Source organism: Passer domesticus, chromosome 28 (assembly GCF_036417665.1).
Source record: "Passer domesticus isolate bPasDom1 chromosome 28, bPasDom1.hap1, whole genome shotgun sequence".
Lineage (NCBI taxonomy): Eukaryota > Metazoa > Chordata > Aves > Passeriformes > Passeridae > Passer > Passer domesticus.
Window position 1 is genome coordinate 2,071,551 of NC_087501.1, and position 22,986 is coordinate 2,094,536.

At 60.9% G+C, this 22,986-nt stretch overlaps 1 protein-coding gene and 1 long non-coding RNA gene across 5 annotated transcripts; one reads left to right on the forward strand and one right to left on the reverse strand.

The window, feature by feature from the left end:
• Positions 1 to 2: 2 nt before the first annotated feature.
• On the forward strand, positions 3 to 1,224 carry LOC135287212 (uncharacterized). The gene is made up of 2 exons (XR_010351034.1): positions 3 to 272; positions 782 to 1,224. It is a non-coding gene; the product is annotated as an uncharacterized LOC135287212 (long non-coding RNA).
• A 3,095-nt stretch (positions 1,225 to 4,319) lies between these two features.
• TCF7L1 (transcription factor 7 like 1) lies at positions 4,320 to 22,762 on the reverse strand. 4 transcript variants are annotated; one of them, XM_064400265.1, is made up of 12 exons: positions 22,487 to 22,762; positions 22,348 to 22,408; positions 21,510 to 21,640; positions 10,777 to 10,860; positions 10,417 to 10,549; positions 9,362 to 9,464; positions 9,046 to 9,129; positions 8,019 to 8,162; positions 7,772 to 7,931; positions 6,924 to 7,031; positions 5,618 to 5,696; positions 4,321 to 5,530 (listed from the first exon to the last, which is right to left on the reverse strand). In XM_064400265.1, exons 1-12 carry the CDS (start codon positions 22,685 to 22,687, stop codon positions 5,109 to 5,111), a joined length of 1,710 nt encoding a protein of 569 aa, XP_064256335.1. In that variant the 5' UTR covers positions 22,688 to 22,762; the 3' UTR covers positions 4,321 to 5,108. The 4 variants fall into 4 exon arrangements, with proteins under 4 accessions (XP_064256333.1, XP_064256335.1, XP_064256336.1 ...); XM_064400266.1 differs by having other exon boundaries at positions 4,321 to 5,527; positions 22,487 to 22,702; XM_064400263.1 differs by having other exon boundaries at positions 4,320 to 5,530; positions 22,348 to 22,762.
• Positions 22,763 to 22,986: the final 224 nt, after the last annotated feature.

A 22,986-nucleotide genomic window follows, 5' to 3' on the forward strand; every position in this document is an offset into this window, starting at 1 on the left:
TGTGCGGTCGCAGCCGCATTTTGGGGTAAAACCCCCAGGTTTGGGGTAAATCCCGCCTGTTTGGGGTAAAACCCGCCTGTTTGGGGCAAAACCTGCCGTTTGGAGTAAAACCCGCCGGTCTGGGGTCTGCTTCCCGGCCCTGAGAGCCCGGGGATGGGAATCAGTGAAGACAGGCAGCAGGAAATCTGGGCTCCTTTTCCTTTTCCTTTTTCCTTTTCTTTTGCTCCAGGACAGCTCTGGATGCTGCTTTTGGATAACCTGCTATTTTTCGGGTATTAACTATTTATTCATTTATTTTTAATACCCTGGGGTTTTTTCGGATTTTATTTACTTTTTTTTTTATAACCTGCTATTTTTCGGGTATTATTTATTTATTCATTTATTTTTAATACCCTGGGTTTTTTTCGGATTTTATTTACTTTTTTTTTCGGATAACCTGCTATTTTTCAGGTATTATTTATTTATTTATTTTAATACCCTCCTTTTTTTTTTTTTAAATTTTATTTACTTTTTTTTTTTTTAATAACCTGCTATTTTTCAGGTATTATTTATTTATTTATAATACCCTGTTGTTTTTCGGATTTTATTTCCTTTTTTCCGGATAACCTGCTATTTTTCCGATGCCGTTTCATTTTTTGGGATAACCTGCTGTTTTCCTTTCTTGCCCTGAGCGCGCCTCCTGTTCCAGAGCATCAAACTGGCCGTGCCCACCAGCAGGCACCCAGAACTGTTCACTTCTTTCAGTTTCTCCGGTTTAGTCTGTCAAATCTCCCTTCTCCAGGCTGAATATCCATTCTCCAGCAGCAATCACACCCTTCCACGGGTCCACTTAACCCTAAACCACAGGACAAACATCCCAAGGAAACCAGCGGGGCCCCACACGGCGACTGGGAACGATCCTGCCTTGGATTGAGGCTGATTTTCTCCTCTCCTGGGTTTGTTTTTCCCCATCCCTGGGGGATCTCAGCTCAGTTCAGCACGCTCCAGCCATCCCTGCTGCCCTGCCCTGCCCGTGCCAGCCTTTCCAAGGAGACCAGACCCGCTGGGCCGAGGATTTTTTGGGATTTTAGCAGAGCACCGAGGCTGTTTCTCCCCCTGCGAGCCAAGAGGGACAGAGCAGAGGCCAAGCTCGTGCCCCTGGGGATGGAATTGTGCCCACGGGAGCAGAATTCCCCTCACCTGGCGGCAGCTGCTGCTCCTGGATCCCGGATTCTGGAATACCCCCCCGAGGACCACGGCACACCCCAACACCTGAGCAGGGTTTTACCTGAGCAGGGCTCTGCATCCCACCTCCGGTTTTGGGGCGTTCCTGGTGCCCTCTGCTCCCACCAAGCCCCGCAGATTCACTTTTTGGGGGTGGCTCTTTCCCTGAGCCGGCTGGACAGGCGGATCTGGCCTTAATTAACGCTAATTGGGGTGTTTTACCGCGCTGTCCCCAGGCCTGGTGTCAGGATAATAAAGTCCTCACCTCGCCCCGACGTGTCTGCATCCCCCATCCCGCCCCTTCCCCCCCGAGGGCTAATCTGGGCAGGATAAAGGATCAAAAGGAGAAACAATTAGCAAATGGAAGAATTTAATGATGCTAATTAAAATGTATTAAGTGTAGCCACTGCCTCTGCACCAGCTGCTCTGGCAGGAGCCCTGAGGACGGGAGCAGCAGCCTTACCCCGGACATCTGGCGCTCCCTCCCCTCCAGCCCCCGAAAAAAAAAGAGGTTTGAAGAAACCTCGGAGCTCGTGGTGCAGCCCCTAATTAGCTCCATCTCTGCAGGAGACCCCTGGGACCTCATTAGGCTTTTCAATTAGTGCCTGGCCAGCCTGCAGGGGGGCAGGGCTGGGAAGGGAGGGGGGGCTGGGATGGAAAAATCGGGTTTTGGGGACGGGAGGAGCCCCCAGACCCAAGAACAGCCCCCCAGGTGCCCCCAGCCCTGGCCAGGCACCCACGGGGCAGTGGCCACGGGACAGCTGGGGAGGGTCCCTGACCTTTTTATGCACTCAGGGAAGGGTTTGGGCTGGATGGAATCGTAAAGGTGACCTCGTCCCACCCCCCTGCCATGGCAGGGACACCTCCCACCGTCCCAGGTGCTCCAGCCCCAGTGCCCAGCCTGGCCTTGGGCACTGCCAGGGATCCAGGGGCAGCCCCAGCTGCTCTGGGAATTCCATCCCAGCCCCTCCCCACCCTGCCAGGATCAATTCCTCATTCCCAATCTCCCATCCAGCCCTGCCCTCTGGCAGTGGGAGCCATTCCCTGTGTCTGTCCCTCCATCCCTCATCCCCAGCCCCTCTCCTGGAGCCCCCTGAGGCACATCCAGAGAGGCTGGGGACTACCCCAGGCCCCCCACATCCCGGGCTGCCTCCATTTCACCTCCTGGCTCTGAGGACAGGCTAAATCCTGGGGAGCATCACCCAAAACTTGTCCAAAGCTGAGCAGTGGAGCCTCCAGCCCTCCTGGTCACACCATCCCCAACGGAAACACGCAGGATGTCCAGGTTTTTTCCCCACAACGAAGACAAACCCCAGAGTTTTCCTCTTGTAGAACCACGGAATGGTTCAGGTTGGGAGGGAGCTTAAAGAACAGCTTGCTGCAGTCCCCTCCTGTGGGCAGATACACCTGTAGGAGTATTCCAGGGGACAAGGAAAACCCATTTTCCGTGGACAGCCACCCTGAATGCAGCATTGTCACCCAGCTGCGGGGGACACGGGTCCCACCATCTGTTCCAGAGGGCACCCAGGGCTGGGGCTCTGCTCCCCTGGTGTCACCTCCTTCCCCAGGAGCAGGGCTTGGTGGCCAATGGCTCCTGGCAGGGATAATCCCACCCTGCCCCAGCCCCAGAGCACCCCGAAAGCTTTGGAACAGATGTTCCTTTTCCGTATGGGAAAACACTGAGGCAAACAAAGGAATATTCTCCTGCTGAAGCCCAACATCTGTTTGAAGCTGTCTGGCTCTGGCTCGGATTTAATCCTTGTGACAGGTCTCTCCATGCCTCTAATGTCCCATGAAATCCAATTCAAGGGGCTGTTTGTGCACAGCCTGCTCCTGGTGCTGGGGAGAGCGGGGCCGCGCGTCCTCCGGGCGCTGCTCACCAAAAAAAAAACCAAAAAACTTTCTTGGAACAGTTTCTCTCAAAAAAGCTCCGTTTTGCCTCTTTTCAAGCCACGGCCACGCACGTTCTGGGTGACACCCTAATCCCCTGTGCCCCAGCTGCACGACACGTGGCTGCTCCTCCCCAGCAGCAATCCTGCTCCAGCCCCGGAATTCACGCAGCTTTTTCTCTCTGGAAGCAGGAAATCTTAAATAATTTGGAATGGAAGCACCTCCCAGATCTGGGGCTGGGCACAGCAGGGATGCTCGGGGCACGGGGAGGATTTGGTGGCACCCAACACCCGTGTGAGCTGCACTCTGCTCAGCTCTGGGTGCTCCAAGGTGGCAATTCCAGCTGTCCACACGATGCTCCTCAGCTGGACAGAGCAGCCGTGCTCCTGCTGAGGTCCCACTGCTGCTTGCAAAGGCATCAGGAGCTTTCTCAAGGTTTGGGAGCCAGCCCCAGGTGTGGCCCCAGGGCTCACGTGGCTGGGGCCTGGCTCAGGTGTGAGTTTTTGTAGTTCTGCCCAGCTCTGGTGTGAAAATCCTCAAATCCGGGTGTTTTCTGCTGCAGATATGGATGCCACATCTGGAAAACACAGATCCTCAGTCCCTGTGAGGTTCCCTTTCCCCTCTACCTGCAGACAGCTGCTCTGCTTCCTTAAAAATACTTCCCTGGTGGCTTCTCAGCACTGGAAAGGAGAAGAGAAATGTCACAACAGGAGGAAAAAGTGTCACAGATGCCCCAAATGCACCAGAGTCCCACCAGGCCCAGCAGCTACGGGATGGGCTCAGCCACCACCACGCCTGGGAATGGGGGACACCGTGCTCCCCAAAATGCAGGAGGGGTGAGGGTGGAGAGCAGCCAGGCAGGGCAGGGAGATCCAGAGGGGATGCAACAGGACTGTGAACCCTGTAAATCAGCTCCAGGCACGTGCAGCTCCAAGCCAGTCTGCAACAGAAACAAAATCGTGAGTTACAGGGGGAAAATTGTGTTTTTTTCCTGCTGAAATACCAGGAGAGGGAAGAGTCCTGATACAGCCAATGTGGAACTGACTGAGGACTCCAAATGGGTTGAAAATCCATCAGGTTGGTGTTCTGCTGGTCCTTTTTCATCCCTGGTTTGGAAGCAGCAGGCCCAGAGGACCCAGTACACACCAGTAACTCCCAGTCCTCCCCGGCTTCTCAGGCATTGGTTCACCCACCCCCCCGTGTCCTGATGCCTGGGTAACTCCAGCAAGCTGCACACTGCTGGTGGGCACCCCAAAACCCCCCTGAGCCCATCGACAGAGGGGCTGGACCTCAGGAGAAGGAGTGGGATTCCATCCCGAGGTATTTCCCAGGAAGGTGGCAGAGGAACAGTGGCGAGCGCTTCCCACACAGACCACACTCACACCGCCAGCTGCAGCTGTAGTTTTATTTCCTTTTGTGAAAAATAACAGGATTTTGAGGTGATAAAAACACAGCCCCTCCCAGGGCTCAGCCCCAGACCCTGCCCACCCCGGCGCGAGCGCGGGCAGGAGCAGCACCGACGAGGCAGCATCCCCGGGGCAGGGCCAGCTCCCTGCCAGGACGGAGCTGGGCACGGGGGCAGGATTTTGGGAGCAGCTGGAGGCCTTCCTGCTCCTGGAGCCGGGATGGAGTGCCAGTTCCAGTCAACTCCTGCCGTGTTTGGTGCTGGCATCACCGTGCAGGGCTCATCCCCGTGCCCCACGGCAGCGACGGGCACTCAGCTCATCCCAGAGACCCCCGTCGTCGGCACCTTGTGGAGGGTCTATTCCATTTTTTTTTTTCTTCTCCTTTTTTTTTTTCTCCTTTTTTTTAATAAAAACAGTCTTTAGGTCGACTGCTGGCAGCAGCTCTGAGCAGAAAGCCCCTTCCTCCAGAGTCTGCTTCCAAAGAGTTCAGAAAGGGTCAAATATTGACCAATAATGATTTTGGCTGCGTTTGAATCTTGATTGTGGCTTCTGCAATGTACAGCGGGGAGGGGGCGCGGGGGCTGGAGGGCGGGGGGCCAGCGCTGTCCCTCAGTCAGCAGGTTTGGTGACCAGGGACAGCGGCTGCGTCTGCAGCGCGGCCAGGCCGGCCGGCACGGCGCCGGGCGGGGCGGCCAGCAGGGCCGCGGGGCTCACCGAGCCAAAGGGGACAGGCCTGGAGAGCAGCGAGGCCGGGCTGCCGAGGCTGGAGGAGGAGGAGGAGGAGGAGGAAGAGCTGGCTTTGCTGGCGAGGACGGCGAGCTGGGCCCTGGCCTCGGGCTTGGTGGTGAGCGAGAGCGGCTGGGCCTGCTCGGAGTGCGTGGCGGCCGGCGCGGCCGGCGAGGCCAGCGCGGCCGACGGCGTGGCCGGCGAGTCCAGCATGCTGCCGTGGGACGAGGCCGGGCTGGCGCACGGCTTCTCGGCCGGCAGGTAGGGCACGCAGGGCTTCTTGCTCCGGGAGGGCAGCGAGCCTGCTGGGGGGGCACGGGCAGGCCGTGAGGGGCACGGCGCGGCGCAGGCCGGGCGGGGGGTACTCACTGTCAGCGTCGGGGGGTACTCACTGTCGGCGTCGTGGCTCTGCTGCTGCTGCTGCTGCTGCTGCTGGGCCAGCTTCTCGCGCTTCCGCTTCTTCTTCTTGCCCTGCAAAAGAGAGTTTGGCTCCTCTCGCGGCTGCTGGGGGGCTGTGGTGGGGAACATGGCTGGCGGAGGAGCTGGAGGGGCTTGGCACTGTCAGTCATAGTCCCAGCAGCCTGGATTCTGTCCCCCGAGCACAGCCAGCACCCCAAATTCTGTCCCCCAAGCACAGCCAGCACCCTGAATTCTGTCCCCGAGCACAACCAGTCCTCCCCAGCACACCAAACTCTGTCCCCCAAGCACAGCCAGCACCCTGAATTCTGTCCCCGAGCACAACCAGTCCTCCCCAGCACACCAAACTCTGTCCCCCAAGCACAGCCAGCACCCTGAATTCTGTCCCCGAGCACAACCAGTCCTCCCCAGCACCCCAAACTCTGTCCCCCAAGCACAGCCAGCACCCTGAATTCTGTCCCCGAGCACAACCAGTCCTCCCCAGCACACCAAACTCTGTCCCCCAAGCACAGCCAGCACCCTGAATTCTGTCCCCGAGCACAACCAGTCCTCCCCAGCACCCCAAACTCTGTCCTCTGAGCACAGCCAGCCCCCTTCCCAGAACCCAGACCAGAGGAAGCACAGCCAGCCCCCTCCAGCACACCGAATTCTGCCCCTCAAGCACAGCCAGCACCCCAAATTCTGTCCCCCGAGCAGAGCCAGTCCCCCCAAGCAGCCTGAATTCTGTCCCTGAGCACAGCCAGCGCCCCAAATTCTGCTCCCCTGAGCACAGCCAGCCCCCTTCCCAGAACCCAGACCGCAGGAAGCACAGCCAGCCCCTTCCAGCACCCCGAATTCTGCCCCCCGAGGACAGCCAGTCCCTCCCAGCACCTCAAACTCTGCCCCTCAAGCACAACCAGCCCCCGCCAGCACCCCAAATTCTGCCCCTGAGCACAGCCAGCCTCCCCAGCACACCAAACTCTGTCCCCCAAGCACAGCCAGCACCCCCCAGCACCCCAAACTCTGTCCCCCAAGCACAGCCAGCCCCCTTCTCAGAACCCAGACCACAGGAAGCACAGCCAGCCCCTTCCAGCACCCCAAATTCTGCCCCCCGAGCCCAGCCAGAACCCCAAACTCTGACCCCCAAGCACAGCCAGTGCCCCAAATTCTTTCCCCTGAGCACAGCCAGCCCCCTCTCAGCAGCCTGACCCTGGGAAGCACAGCCAGCCCCCTCCCAGCACCCCAAATTCTGTCCCTGAGCCCAGCCAGCCCCCAGCCCAGCCCCGGGGGTCCCACACGTACGTAGTTGTCCCGCGCCGACCAGGTCGGGTAGAGCTGCGAGTGCAGCTGCCGCTCCTTCCGCGCCAGCTCGTAGTACTTGGCCTGCTCCTCCCGCGAGAGCGAGTGCCACTGCGGGGCAGAGCACGCTGGGGACACCGGGGCCACCCCAGGAACCCCCAGATCCACGCTGGAAACCCCAGGGCCACCCCAGGAACCCCCAGATCCATGCTGGGAACCCCCAGATCCACACCAGAGACCCCAGAGCCACCCCAGGAACCCCCAAATCCACACTGGAAACACCAGAGTTGCTCTGGGAACCCCCAGATCCACACTGGAGACCCCAGATCCACACTGGAGACCCCAGGGCCATGTTGGAATCCCCAAATCCACACTGCTGACCCCGAGGACCTGCTGCCCACCCCAGCCCAGGTCACCAGCAGTTCCCTGGGGCTCCCCGGGCTGGCAGTGCCCAGGGGTGGGGTCTGATCCAGGGGGGAAGGAATCCAGGGACTCTGAGGGGTCTCAGGGCTGGCAGTGCCCAGGGGTGGGGTCTGATCCAGGGGCAGAGGGAAGCCAGGAGCTCTGAGGGGTCCTGGGCTGGTCTGATCAGGGCAGAGGGATTCCAGGGGCTCTGAGGGGTCCTGGGCTGGCAGTGCCCAGGGGTGGGGTCTGATCCAGGGGCTGAGGGAAGCCAGGGGCTCAGGGGGGTCTCAGGGCTGGCAGTGCCCAGGGGTGGGGTCTGATCCAGGGGGGAAGGAATCCAAGGACTCTGAGGGGTCCCAGGGCTGGCAGTGCCCAGGGGTGGGGTCTGATCCAGGGGCAGAGGGAAGCCAGGAGCTCTGAGGGGTCCCAGGGGGTCCCCGCCGTACCCGCCGCCCCAGGATCTGGTTGATGGCCGCGCTCTCCTTCAGCGTGCACTCAGCCACCACCTTGGCCCTCATCTCCTTCATGTACAGCATGAAGGCATTCAGAGGCTTCTTGATGTGGGGCTTCTTCTCCTCCTCCTTCTTCACCGCCACGGGGGATTTCCTGCCACGGCAAGGAGCGGGATGGGGGGGTCAGGACCCTTCCCCCGGGAGCAGCCCCCACCCCCAGGACCCCCCGGCCCCCACTCACGAGCTGCCTGCAGGGCTGGAGCTGGGCTGGGAGGGCTCCTGCTTGACGATGGGCGAGACGATGGTGGGGTGGGGGATGCCCGAGGGGTGCAGCCCGTGCGCGGGCGGCGGGACCATGTGCGGGGAGAAGCGGCTGGACATCAGACTGCAGAGGGGGGACACGCAGGAGGGGGGGTCACAGGCAGCCAAGGACCCCCGCCCCGAGCACCCCCTGGCTTCAGAGAGCACCTGCCTCAAGCCAGCCGAGCTGGAAAGGCTGGGAACGTGCTGGAGCCCCAAAGGCACGCTGGAAACCCCAGAACTGTGCTGGAACCCCAAATGCATGCTGGAAACCCCGAAACTGTGCTGGAACCCATAATCCACCCTGGGAACCCCAATGCACCCTGGAAACCCCAAATCCACCCTGGAAACCCCAATGCACCCTGGAAACCCCGAAACTGTGCTGGAACCCCAATGCACCCTGGAAACCCCAAATCCACTCTAGAAACCCCAATGCACCCTGGAAACCCCAATGCACCCTAGAAACCCCAATTCCACCCTAGAAACCCCAAATCCACCCTAGAAACCCCAAATCCACCCTAGAAACCCCAATTCCACCCTAGAAACCCCAAATCCACCCTAGAAACCCCAAATCCACCCTAGAAACCCCAATTCCACCCTAGAAACCCCAATTCAACGTATAAACCCCAATCCAACCTGGAAACCCCAAATGCACTCTAGAAACCCCAATCTACCCTGGAAGCTCCAATCCACCCTGGAAACCCCAAATCCCCTCTGCACTCCCCAAAGCCACCCTGAGTCCCCCCGCAAGCCCCCAGGTCCCACCCCAGCTCCGAGACGGTGACACCGCTCCAGCCCCAGCGACGCCCTGAGCCCGTGGGACGTCCCACTCCTCCACCCTGGGGACCACCCTCGCCCTCCGGGGGCATTTTCAGCGTCCTGGCCACGCTCTGTGGGGCAGCCAGGTGTCCCAAAGGCAGTGCCAGCTGCGGGGTGGCCCCGAGGGTCCCTGTCCCCCCGAGACCCACCTGGACATGGAGGCGTTCATGGCCAGGGCGGGGTAGGGGTGCCGGAAGCCGCCAGCAGGAATGGAGTACACGGGCTGTCCTTGCCTACAAAAACACAAGTTTTAGGGGGAAAAAAAGATCTTTCTGCTTCAGGGGCAACCTTTGGAGTGGCCTTCAGCTGATTTTCATCTGCCAGGCTCCCAGATTTTCCAGCAGCGGGGAGTCCCTCCCTTCCCACCCCGCCAGGAGCCTGCAGAAGTGGAGAGAGGAGGAGGAGGAGGAGGAAGGTCTCAGTGAGGCCCCCAGGGTCCCCGTGCCAGGGCCAGCCCGTCCTTACTGTGGCACCAGCCAGCCCAGCGGGTGTGGCAGCTGCCCCACGGCTCCAGGTGACAGCGGGTAGTAGGGGGGCAGCTCGGGGGGGTGCGGCGGCCGGGGGATCCCTGTGGGGGGAGAGGGGGGGTCAGAACAGGGGCACGCAGCCTCAGAGCCCCCCCTGCCCTGCAGCACCTTTCCCCTGAGCACCCCAGATCCCCCTGAGCACCCCAGATACCCTCTGAGCACCCCAGATCCCTCTGAGCACCCCAGATCCCCTCTTTGAGTACCCCATTTCCTTCTGAGCACCTCACATCCCTTTGAGCACCCCCTTTCCCTGCTTTGAGCACCCCAGCTCCCCTCTTTGAGTATCCCATCTCCCCCTCTGAGCACCCCAGATACCCTCTGAGCACCCCATCTCCCCTCTTTGAGTACCCCATTTCCCTCTGAGCACCCCAGATCCCTCCGAGCACCCCACATCCCTCTGACCACCCCATCTCCCCCTCTGAGCACCCCAGCTCGAGCTGTCCCTGGGCAAGGACTCCCCACCCCAGTCCCTGCCTGCACCCCCAGCCCTCTCCCAGGCTGGGCTGAGAGACAGAGGCAGCATCCATGGGAAAGCCCCCCATTCCCAGCCCACTCCCCACAGCTCCCCGTGCTCCCCCAGAGGGTGTCCCTCATTCCCTACTCCCCCAGGTGTCCCCCACCCATGTCCCCCATTCCATTCCCCCTGCTCCCCCAGCTGTGTCCCCCAGTCTTGCTCCCCCAGAGATGTCCCCCACCCCATTCCCCTGCTCCCCCAGAGGTGTCCCCCATCCCATTCCTCTGCCCCACCAGGTTCCCCCAACCCCATTCCTCTTGCTCCCCAGCTGTGTCCCCCAGCCCTCCTCCCTGAGGTGTCCCCCAGCCCCATTCCCCCTGCTCCCCCAGCCGTGTCCCCCAGCCCTACTCACCCTCTGCTCCCCCAGAGATGTCCCCCATCCCATTCCCCCTGCTCCCCCAGCTCTGTTCACCCCCTGCTCACCCCCTGCTCCCCGAGGTGTCCCCCACCCCATTCCCCTGCCCCCCCAGCCCCCTCACCCGTTTTGGGGTCGATCTCAGGGGAGAGGTGCGCGGGCGGCGACCCCGGCGGGAAGGGCTCGCTGCTGTAGGTGATGAGCGGCGTCAGCGGGTGCATGTGGTGGGCGTGCTGCACCACGGGGACCTTGTTGGACTGCGGGCAGAGCGTGTGGCAGGGCTCACCCCTGGGCACAGCCCTGGGCACCACCCGGGGCACCACCCCGGGGCAGCACGGCCGGGGCGCCCACCAGCCCTGCACGCGCCCCAGTGAAGGGGTTTTTACCCAAACCACCCCTGAACTCCCCGTGGAATGGGAAAGGATCCTCGGCAGGAGCACGGGGGTGCTGGGAGCCCACCCCCCGGGCTGGGGGCTGCTCTCACCAGGTGGGCGGGCGAGGGCGAGCGGCTGTCCTTGAGCGTGGCCCCGGCCGGCACGTCCAGCAGCGGCCACTTCATCTGCAGGTACTGCGGGAGGGACGGGACACTGCCCTCCAGGAACCTCGCACAGCCCTGCCCCAGCCCCAACACGGCCCCCCCAGCACCAAAACCACCCCAGCCCCGGCCCCAAACACCCCCTGATCCCAAAACATCCCCTCACCCCAAAACATCCCCAGCCCCAAAGATCCTCCTGATCCCAAAACACACCCTGATCCCAAAACACGTCCTGATCCCAAAACACCCCAGCCCCAAATACCCCCTGACCCCAAAACATCACCAGCCCCAAAGCACCTCCTGATCCCAAAGCATCCTCTGACCCCAAAACACCCCCCAACCCCAAAACACCCCCCAACCCCAAAGCATCTCCTGATCCCAGAACGCCCCCAGCCCCAAAGCACCTCCTGATCCCAAAACATCCCCAGCCCCAAAGCACCCCCTGACCCCAAAGCACCTCCTGATCCCAAAATATCACCAGCCCCAAAGCACCCCCTGATCCCAAAGCATCTCCTGACCCCCAAACACCCCCAGCCCCAAAGCACCTCCTGACCTTAAAACACCCCCCAGCATCAAACACCCTCTGACCCCAAAACACCTCCAGCCCCAAAGCATTTCCTGATCCCAAAACACCCCCAGCCCCAAAGCACCCCCGACCTTGCAACATCCCACTCAGCACAAAACATTCCTACACCCCTCCAAAAAAAACCTATCCCCAAAAGATTCCCCAGCCCCAAAACTTCCCCCCAATCCCAACATATTCCCTAGCTCAGAAACAACCCTCTGACCCCAAAATATTCCCTGGCCTCTCCTGCACAGCCAGTCGAGGACATCGCAACCATGGGCAAAGAGGTTTTGGGGTTTTTTCTCCCTTTCTGAGCTAACATCTCGCTGTGACAGCGGGGTGTCCCCTCGGCACCCCAAAGAAAGGGGCTTTGTGCAGTGTTTGGGGGGACAGAGGCACTTCCCCAGGACAGAGCAGGGAGGGAGGGTCCCTGGAGATGCCAGGGCTGGAGAACGTGGGAATGTGGGAATGTGGCTGCAGCAGCTGCCTGCAGGAATTTCCCCAAACACAAACCCTCCTGAGCTGAGGCAGCTGCAGGGAAAACCCAGCAGGACTTTGGGGGAGCGTTAACTCTTCCAGGGCTGGGGGGTGCCTCCCCCCTGTCACCCCCAAAGTGTCCCCTGTGCCCCCTGCACCCCCATCCCATCCAGCACCTCCTCGGGAGGTTTTGGGCATCCCCCGGGTGCCACAGCTGGATTTGGGCATCCCCTGGGTGCCACAGCTGGATCCATCCCCTGGCAGGGGCTGGCACAGCTGGGACCCCACGGAGCCAGAGCACACCTGGCATGCAGGTGGCCCCACGACCCCGGGCTCACCCTGAGCTGCGGCCCCACAGCACCCGTGGGCTGGCTGTCACCTGCCAGCTGTCACTGTCACCCATGGGCTCACTGTCACCCAGGGTCACTGTCACCCATGGGCTCACTGTCCCCCGTGGGCTGGCTGTGACCTGCCTGCTGTCACTGTCCCCCAGGGTCACTGTCCCCAGCACTCCCTGGGATGCAGGAGCTGTTCCCCACGGGGCAGCTTTGCTGCACCCTCCAGATCCAGCTCATCTACAGGTCCAGGGCAGCCACAACGTCTCTGCAGCCCCAGGACAGCCACAATGTCCCTGCAGCCACAATGTCCCTGCAGCCTCAGGACAGCCACAATGTCCCTGCAGCCACAATGTCCCTGCAGCCTCAGGACAGCCACAATGTCCCTGCAGCCACAACGTCCCTGCAGCTCCAGGACAGCCACAATGTCCCTGCAGCCCCAGGACAGCCACAATGTCCCTAACACCTCCAGGACAGCCACGATGTCCCTGAAGCTCCAGGACAGCCACAATGTCCCTAACACCTCCAGGACAGCCACAATGTCCCTGCAGCCACGATGTCCCTGAAGCCCCAGGACAGCCACAATGTCCCTGCAGCTCCAGGGCCACTCCTGCAGCCACACTGGGGTGGCACTGGGGACCCCCCACCAGTCCCCAGCCTAGACCCCCACTCTGACCCTCGGTGCTCCCCCCGTGACCGTGCCCAGGGCAGGGCAGGAGGTGCCCCCAGCCCAGGGGGCTCCCCCAGCCCAGGGGGCTCCCCCAGCCCCAGCCCAGTCCCCTCCCACCACAAAGGGCCTTTCTGGGCTGCCCTGTAAGCAGAGAAGGCGCCAGGGGACGGGGACAGGCGACGGCACCGGGGGAAGGTTTGGGGCATAAAAGGCTGATTCTCATTTCGAGGCCATTTCGGGAGCCTGGGGAAGGGAAAGGGGAAGGGAGGGGGAGACTCTTTCAAAATATACAAAGCGGGGGGAGCTGGTGAACGGTTCAGTGGTGATGTGGAAAAATGAACCCCTCCTCTCCCCTCCTTTTCCTCCCCATCCCTCGGCTCCAGCTGGGACACAGCCCCCACTGTCCCCCCAGTGGGGATCCGAGCTGTGAAACAGCAGCGAAAAAATAAAGGAGGAAAATAGTTGAAAATCGGTCACATTCCAGAGAGATTAGAGCCAGTCCCGGGTCCTCCTCGTTACCAGCCAATTAAAAGCAGGGATAACCCCTTCCCTGCTGGAGCCCATCCCCCTGGGAGCCCCCAGACCCCAGGGGAAGGGGCCAGGGCATCCCCTGATGTCCCCTGGGGGCGTTCACCAGAGGATTTCCTCCACAGGCACCAGCCCAGCCGTGCTGCTCTCCCTGGGAAGGGGAAGAGCCCTGCCTGGGGCTGTGTCCCACTCTGTGTCCTGGTGTGGCACATCCCAGGGCTGCAGGTCCCGTGTGCCACATCCTGCTGCTGTGTCCCACCCCAGGACTGCTCCACATGCTGATGTCCCCTGTCCCAGCGGGGTTTGTCACCCTGCCCCAGGATTCCATCACCCAGCTGCGTGTCCCATCCCCTCTGTCCTCATCCCAGCGCAGGAGAGAAGGGATTTCTGAGGGAAATGGGTGTTCCAGGCTGGATTCCAGGTGTCCCAGGATCCCCCACCCCAGCACGGCCCTGCTCTCACCCCAGTGCTGCTCATTCCAGCCCTGGTCCCACTGCTCCTGCCCAGCACAGGCTCCTCTCTGCCGGGCCCAAAGCCTCAGCCTCGGCGCCCGCTGGCCTCATTTTGGGGCACAAAAAGTCTGTTTGGGGCCATTTTGCCAAGATCTGTCTCTTCCCTTTGCCTGCAGAGCTCCAGCCCAGAGATGATGCCACAGGAAGCACCGTGGAGAAGACCCAGGTGATCCCAGGATGGGAGTGCTTCACCCCATCCCCAAACCCCCAGGTGAGCTGGGGGTACCCAGGAAGATTCCCACAGGCAGTTAAACATCCATCCTTTTGTCCCAGAACAGGAGGCAGGGAATGGTCACCCACCCTTCATGCCAATCCCTTTTCCAGCCCAAATTCCCAGGGCTCTGCAAAGTCCCCTGAGCCCCTCCAGAGACCCCCAGCCTGTTTACACAGCTGCAGGATTACCAACAGCCCTTCCCCCTGCTGCCTCTGCTCCCTTTTCCCCCAAAATTCATCCCAAAATCACGCCAGGTGAGACAGGACAGGCCAAGCATTAGGGCAGAAAATGGGGCAGAAAAATAGGATGCTTAATAGATCCCCCCAAAATCTTTGTCCAGGTGTGGCCACTGCAGCCCCATGGCATCCCAAGATCCAGCTTTGAGCAGTGGCACTGGCTTGTTTGGGAGAAAAACACCCAAATTTGGCTCCAGGAGTGACAGGGAATGGGATTTTTGAGAAAAATGGCGATTCTGGGCTCAACGCATCATCCAGTTCCTTAAAACTTTGTGCTTGGGCATAAGAAGTTGGGAAAAAAAACCCCAAATCTGCCCTGGCAGAAGGGTCTGGGGCTGCACCCAGGGATGCTGCAATGGGGGAAGCCCAAAACAGGGAAAAAAGGGGAAACAGGGGCAAGTGGGGACCTGGCCTGTCACCCTCCTGAGGCAGGACGGGGTGTCCTTCACATCCCAGCAAATCACCCCAAAATGAGGGAGAAGAGCCAGGAGCATCCCGGCCCCGCCGAGCCCGTCCTGCAGCTGCTGCATTCCCCTGCCCTGGGATAACTGGGGAGGCAGAAATCCCAATTACAGCTGGATTTACAGCCCAGGCAGCGAGACATAAATCTCTCCCCCACCCCCGCCATCCATCCGCTTCCCAGCCAAATAATCTCCTCCAGATGTTGCCCACGAACACCAGGATGACAAATCCCAACCAGGAGAGTTTTGGGAGGGTCTCCTGCACCCCCACATCCCGGGGAGAACCCCAAAAATTCCTGACCAGAGTTATTTTCCCATCAGGATTTAGGGTTTCTATGGGCTGACACGGGGCTGATGCAGGAGACATCACCACGTTCCCTTTTGGCATTTTTTGGGTGACACTGGCCAAGCAAAGTGTGTCCCAGGTGGGGACAAGGATTTGTGACACCCCAACACCAGATGTTTTCCCATAACACAGCCACAGATACCGGGTGGGAAACGCCAGTGGGGCTGGGATGGGAAGCTGGGAGATGAAAAATAAGATAAAAAAAACTATATTTGGGATGAGCTTGGAGAGGTGGCACTGGCGCAAACCTGATCCCCACCCACAGAGCCCATGTCCCCACCCTGGGGACACTGATGGCATCTGCTGGAGAAGTGGGGGCCAGGTGTGCAGAGGAGGGTGGGAGGGGAGGGGATGGATGGGATCAATGGGATCCATGGGATCCATGGGATGGGATCCATGGGATGGGATCCATGGGATGGGATGGGATGGGATCCATGGAATGGGATCCATGGGATGGGATGGGATCAGTGGGATGGGATCCATGGAATGGGATGGGATGGGATCCATGGAATGGGATCCATGGGATGGGATGGGATCAGTGGGATGGGATCCATGGGATGGGATGGGATGGGATCCATGGGATGGGATTCATGGGATGGGATGGGATCCATGGGATGGGATGGGATCCATGGGATGGGATGGGATCAGTGGGATGGGATCCATGGGATGGGATGGGATGGGATCCATGGGATGGGATTCATGGGATGGGATGGGATCCATGGGATGGGATGGGATGGGATCCATGGAATGGGATCCATGGGATGGGATGGGATCAGTGGGATGGGATCCATGGGATGGGATGGGATGGGATCCATGGGATGGGATTCATGGGATGGGATGGGATCCATGGGATGGGATGGGATCCATGGGATCAATGGGATGGGATCAATGGGATGGGATCAATGGGATCTATGGGATGGGATCCATGGGATGGGATCCATGGGATGCTGGGGATGAGGCTGCAGCACTGGCAGTGGGGACAGCAGTGGGGACAGCCCAGGGTGGCCCTGGCACTGCTCCACACCGGGTGCCTCGAGCCTCCCCCACCCACGGGTGCCCCAAGCACCCTTTCCCCACTGAGGACCCCCACTGCCAGCCCCCTCCTCCCTGTCCCCAAACCCTGCTGCTGGCCCAGGCTTTTGTCTGCAGCTCCCGGGCCTCAATGGATGCATTCATGTCCTGCATCCTCCCGGGGATCCCGGCAGGAGCAGAGCACAGCCTGCCCCAGCTCCAGGAACCCTGTCCCAAAGCATCCAGAGCCTCCTGGGGGGGACAGAGCACAGCCAGCTCCTGTCCCAGAGCACCCAGAGGTGACACAGCACAGCCAGCTCCTGTCCCAGAGCACCCAGAGGTGACACAGCTCAGCCAGCTCCTGTCCCAGAGCACCCAGAGGTGACACAGCACAGCCAGCTCCTGTCCCAGAGCACCCAGAGGTGACACAGCTCAGCCAGCTCCTGTCCCAGAGCACCCAGAGGTGACACAGCACAGCCAGCTCCTGTCCCAGAGCACCCAGAGGTGACACAGCACAGCCAGCTCCTGTCCCAGAGCACCCAGAGCTGACACAGCTCAGCCAGCTCCTGTCCCAGAGCACCCAGAGGTGACACAGCACAGCCAGCTCCTGTCCCAGAGCACCCAGAGGTGACACAGCTCAGCCAGCTCCTGTCCCAGAGCACCCAGAGGTGACACAGCACAGCCAGCTCCTGTCCTGCCCCTCCCCTGCCCTCTGCCAAGCCCTGAGCAGTGTCCCCAGGGTCCCCAGCATCCCCAGGGATCCCCGGACCGAACACACAGGGTGAAATCCTTGCCAAAAAAACACCAGAAAAAGGCAAACCGGGAAGGGGCACATCAGCCCTCCTCCTCCTCCTCCTCTTCCTCCAGCCTTCCCACAGTCCATCCCTTTCCCCAAGCTCCCAGAACACAACACAAGCACTCCTAGTGCTGACCCTTCTTCCCTTATCCCTCCTCTTCCTCCATCCAGGATGCACCGGGCACTTCCCCCCGGGTTCCTCTTCCCTCCCAAGCTCCCGCCAGCGACTTCAAGGAAGGAAAACTAATGAAAAGCAGCTGCTGGGAATTCCAGAAGGATGATGAATGCGCCTCAGTCCCGGAACAATCCCAGGGCTGAGCAGAGGCGCCCCGAGCACTTACTTCATCGCTTTAATTTGGGAATCGTGTTAGAAAAGGAGGGAGGAGGGAGGTTTGGGGGGTGGCGGGGAGTGGAAACCTCCTGTAGGTCTGCAAACTCCGCCCGCAGGGTAATTAGCCGAAGAGCATAATTAAGGAGCGGGGATAAAGGGGCCATTGTGTGCGGCAGCTCTGCAGAGCGGGGCGGGAGTCTGGGAGTGGGGAAACTGAGGCACGGGGAGGGCTCAGGGCCGGGGAGGACTGGATCAGCCCAGCAGCTGCACAGAGCAACAGGGACAAGCCAAAAAGTGTGAAAAAAAACAGGGCTTTTCCTTAATATTTACCAGGTGGGGAAGGAAGGCGGCGCTGACGGGGGGCAAATCCCAAACAAACCAGAAAATCCCAAATTAGTGCAGCAGGAAGGAGGAACTGCCGAGGTCCGAGGATGCTGAGCATCCAGCGAGCCCCCACGCCAGAAAAAACCCCCCCATTCCAACACCTCCATCCGCATCCCAGTGCCAAAAACCCTCCAGGCTCTGCCAGAACCGCCAGCGAGACCCGCCCGGTTTTTGGAGCAGCCCTTTTTCCTGCCAAAAATCCGTATTTTAATCATTTTCCTTGGCAGCGGCGCAGTTAAGGATCTATTTTCTTTAGGAGACAGATACGGCTCTGTATCCTCGGGAATTCATCGCAGGAGTGGCGCAAAAAAAGCCGGAATAAGCCCAGGTTATGGATTTTTCCCTCATTTATTTTGGGATCGCAGCCTGCCGAGGCGCATTAATTACACCGAGGTGCATTAATTACACCGGCATGGCGTCGGGAGAGCTGTTTGGATGGAATTCCACGCCCGAGGAAGGTTTGGATTTATTTAAATCCTCGCCTCCAGACTCGAATTCCTGGGGTTAAACTGGTTTTTTTTGGGAATAATGCCAATCCTGTGCGTGGTCCCGGCTTCGCTGCTCCGGCAGCGCCGTGCCTGCTTCCCATCCACTTCCCAAGCAGGAGGAGGATGCTGGGATGAGGTTTTATCCCTGTGTGGATCCGTCTCGTTCTGGGTTTGGGGTAAAACCCATCAACTCCACACCATCCTGGTGGAATGGATCCGGCATCACAGAAACAGGGATTTGCATCCATGCAGCTCGTGCACATCCAGAGTGTTTCCTCTCCATCCACCTGGGAGACCTTTGTGTTGTTGGGAACGATCCCAAGGAGCCAAACAGAGCCTCACAGGTCCCCAATTCCTGATTCACCACGAGGAAAACCAGGCAGAAACGCTGCTCCAAACAACGCCGTCCTCGGATTCCAACAAATTCCTTCACCATCAGAGCAGAGCCCCAAAAATTCTCCCTGCACAGAAACTGCCAGGAAAGTGATGCTGGGGACCACAGAGAATTCCCAGATTCCAGGATCCCATTTGGAAGTAAGCCAAGTGAATTCACACAGATGGAAGAGCAGGAGCATCCATCCATTGGGGCTGGCACAGGGATGGGGCTTCTCCTGGTTTGGAGTGTGGGAAAGCACTGTGTAACCAGATTCCCAAATATTTCCCAGATTTCCATAGATATCCCAGATCTCTGAAGATTTTGGAGTGGAGAAATGCAGAATGCTCAGTATTCCAAATAAATCCTCCAGCTCTGGCTGTCAGATCAGTCCTGGCACCTGCAGCCTCATCCATGCCCAGGATCCACCACCTTCCTGGCCACCTCCTGGCCCTGGAGATGATTTGGAATTTGTGATTCTTCTCCCAAAACCTTTCTTCTCCCTGCGGTTCAGTCTGGACGCCACGGCCACCAGGATGGCTGGGTGCTGCAGATCAGCTTGTTCCCTCCAATGCTGGGGCAAAAACGAAGAAGGAAACGAGGAGAAGATGGTTCCCAAGGCAGCCTGTGCCTCCTGCCACCCCGGAGCTCCGCGTGTCCAGGCTCATCCAGGGCCTCCCTGGGGATGGGATGAGGGTGGGAGGCGGGTTTGGAGCTCGGTGTCCTCGGGCTGTGGGGATCCTGCAGCCTGGATCCAGAGGGATTGGGAGCTGCTTCCAGCAGAGGGCTGGGAGGGCTGAGCCTGGATGTACCCGGGAGGGGATCGGGGTGCTGTGTCCAGCTGGATCCAGGATGCTGTTCCAGAGGGCTGTGGTGTGGATCGAGGATGCTGAGCCTGCATGGATCCAGTTCAGACCCAGGATGCTGTGCCCAGATAGATCCATGGGATCAGGGGTGCCTGGATGGATCAGGAACAGGACCAACAATGCCGTGCCCAGCTGGATCCAGCAGGAGTTGTGCCAGCAGGGTCTGATGTGGGATTGAGGATGCTGAGCCTGCACGGATCCAGGGTCACATCCAGGATGCTGTGCCCAGATGGATTCAGATGGATTCAGATGGATCAGGGGTGCCTGGATGGATCAGGAACAGGACCAACAACGCTGAGCCCAGCTGGATCCAGAGCAGGACCAAGGATGCTCTGTCCTGCATTCTTCTGTTTGATTGAGGATGCTGAGCCTTGCTGGGTCTGCTGCAGGATCAGGGATGCTGTGCCCAGACAGATCCATGGGATCAGGGGTGCCTGCATGGATCCAGGTCAGACCCAGGATGCTGTGCCCAGATGGATCCATGGGATCAGGGGTGCCTGGATGGATCAGGAACAGGACCAGTGATGTTGAGCCCAGCTGGATCCAGCAGGAGATCAAGGATGTGCCAGCAGGGTTTGGTGTGGATCGAGGATGCTGCACAGGATCAAAGGTGCTGTGCCCAGCTGGATCCAGAGCAGGACCAAGGATGCTCTGTCCTGCATTCTTCTGTTTGACTGAGGATGCTGAGCCTTGCTGGGTCTGCTGCAGGACCAGGGATGCTGTGCCCAGATGGATCCAACACGGGACTGGGGACACTGTGCCCACCCAGGGGCACGATGCCAGCCTGGGATCTGGGAGCTCACGGGAGCGGGGCTGGTGCTGGGCACAGAGCTCGGCTGCTCTCTGTGCTGCAGTGGGATCCAGCAGCAGCACAAAACTCACCCAGCATCCCCAGGCCATCCCCACACAGCCCTCACTGCCTGGAGGCCCCATTCCATGGGAATCCAGCCCCAATCCGTGCTTTCCCAGCCCCAGCCATCCCTCTAAAACATCCGGGAGGCGACACCCCTCCAGCCCCCGTTAATTAATCCCCTTTCTGGGATTCATTAAATCATCGTTAGTGGCCGCCGGTGACGGATCCCAAGCCCAATCCCTTCTCATTATCCCGGATTCCTCGCCAGTGTTTGGCACCGCGGTCAGTCCTGCTTCATCCCCAAAACCTCATAATCCCAGGAGTGACAAATTGGGAATACAACCTTTATCCAGCCGCCGGCAAAACACCGGGATAATTAGCTTATCTGCCCTCCCTCCCCATCCCGGCATCTGCACCTCACGGCCACCCCGACCAGTTGCTCCCAGGAAAGCAAAAGTGGGAAAACCCCGAAAATACGGAAAACTCTCCACGGGAACCAGCCGGGTTCCGGGATTTCCGACCGTCCCAAACGCTGTTATCCCACACGGGATAACACGGGTGGAAAAGCATCACCGGAGCGAGAAATGCACCGGGACAAGCGGCAGCGAGGGGGGCTCGCTGGGTACCGCTGTCAGCATCCCTCGGGACCCCCGGAGGGCTGAGAATTCCCTCCTCCCCCGGGGTGGGGGGCTGAGAATTCCCTCCTGCCCCCGGGGGGCTCAGAATTCCTCCCAGGATGGCCCCGTGGGGCAGCGCAGGGAACACCTTGTGTTCCTAAAACACCTTGTGCTCCTAAAACACCTCCACATCCCTCAAACGCCTTTAGGGCGCTGCCCGAGGGGTTGAGTGCCACGGTTTGGGGGTCGAGGGGCTCTGCTGAGGGGAGGGGGTCGCTCCCCCTCTCCCACCTCCCCCCCAAGTTCTCGCTCAATTTGCTTAATCACTTCTCCCCCCGCGGCCAATGTTGGCCCATTAACGGCTTTAAAACCCTTTTAAATGAGAAAAGCAGCAGCTCAGGGTCACATTTCGGGGCGGGTCCCCCGGAGCGAAGCCCCCCCAAACTCCCCACCCCCCCTCCTCAAAACTCCCCCCTACAAAAGGGGCAAAGCGAACCAAAAATCAAAGAAATAACCCAAATTTCTTGGCTTTTTTTTCTTTAGCATCAGGTGGTCGCTGTCCTGCAGGACGGGCTGTGAGGCTCGGGGGGGTCTGGGGAGGGTCCGGGGGGGCACTTACGGTGCGAGCTCCGCCGGGGGAGAGGGCTCCATTGGCGAGGTAGGGGCTGCCCAGCTCCGGGAGCATCAGGAAGGGGTAGCCGGGGTAGGGGGGGCCCTTAAAAAAGCCCCCATCTTGCTGTCGTCTGACCACTGGGGAGAGAAGGAAGGGGGGCGTCAGGGTGGGGGGCAAGGCTGGGGGGTGAAGCCCCTCTGGGGATGCCCAAGTTCCCCTGGTTCCTCCGGGGGTCTCCGCTCGGGGGAGAGCGCCCGAATCATTTTGGGGGAGTCCTCGGTTCTCCTGGAGGGTGGGTGGGTCCTTATGGGGGGGCCTAAATCTCTTGGGGTGGGGGTCCTTGATTTTTTAGGGGTTCCCACTTGGGGGGCACCTGGGCACGTCCCTCTGGGGGTGCCCAAGTCCCTGGGGGGGGTCTTTTGGGGGATCCCCGCTGGGGAGGGGCCCGGACGGGTCCCTTGGGGGTGCCCGAGTCTCTTGGGGGGGGTCCTTGGTTCTTCTGGGGGGGGGTCCATTGTTCTTGGGGGGGTCCCCGGCGCTGCGGAGCGCGGGCCCCGCGGGAGGGGGGTCCCGGTGCCGCTCGCTCCCCCGGAGGCGTCCCGAGCCCGGCTGCTCCGTGCGGCGCCGGGGGGCACCGATCCATGCCCGGGGAGCGCCCGGGGCCGGTTACCGGGGCGGGGGGGCGGGAGAGGGGACACGGGGGAGGGGGGACACACACACGGGGGGGGGGCGGGGGGGCACACAAGGGGTCCCGCCCGCGGCCGGGGGCGGAAACAAAGAAGTTGGGAAGTGTCGGCGGGTCCCGGGGGATGCGGGGGGGGCGCCGGGAGGGGGGGTCCGGTACCTTCTGCCAGAGAGTCCCGCGGCTTCTGGAAACTTTCCCGGGGCGGCGGGGGCCGCTCCGCCTGCGGGGAGAGGCGGTGAGCGGAGCGGGGCCGGGCGGGGGGCGCGTCCCCCCGGCTCCCCGCCGCCCCCCGCCTCACCTCGGGGCCGGGGCCGGCCGCGGCGCCGGGGCCCCCCCGGTTCTCGGTCTCGCTGACCAGCGAGGACTTGAGCTCGTCCAGGTCCCCGTGGGCCGAGCCGCGCCCCGCGCCCTTGTCCTGCTCCTCGCCCTCGTCCTGGAAGGCGATGAGCTCGTCGGGGGCCCCCAGGTCGTCCCCCCCCGTCGGTTCCAGCTGCGGCATCGTGGGGTCCCGCCCCGGCCCCGCCGGGCCCCCGCCGCCGCCGCCGCCACCGCCCGGAGGGTCGGGAATGCGCGGGGCGGCGGGGCGGGGAGGAGCCGGGATGCAAACCGACACCGGGGGCCGGGCAGGGGCTCGCACCGCCCCGCCGGGCCCGCACCGCTCCGCTCCGCTCCGCGCGGGTCCCGCACCGGCCCGCGGGGCGCAGCTCGCTCCCGGGGCTCCCGGCTCCTTTGGGGCACCCCCATCCCGTCCGGGCTCCCCCCCATCCCGTCCGGGCTCCCCCCATCCCGCCCGGGCTC

Bases quoted from the DNA above. Each gene is read 5' to 3' on its own strand.
- TCF7L1 (XM_064400263.1), bottom strand. From the start codon at position 22,687: ATGCCGCAGCTGGAACCGACGGGGGGGGACGACCTGGGGGCCCCCGAC. The intron at 21,641-22,347 runs GTACCGGACCCC...TTCTCTCCCCAG, and splicing joins GCGGGACTCTCTGGCAGAAG to TGGTCAGACGACAGCAAGAT. The intron at 8,163-9,045 runs GTGGGTCTCGGG...CCCCCTCTGCAG, and splicing joins ATGAACGCCTCCATGTCCAG to TCTGATGTCCAGCCGCTTCT.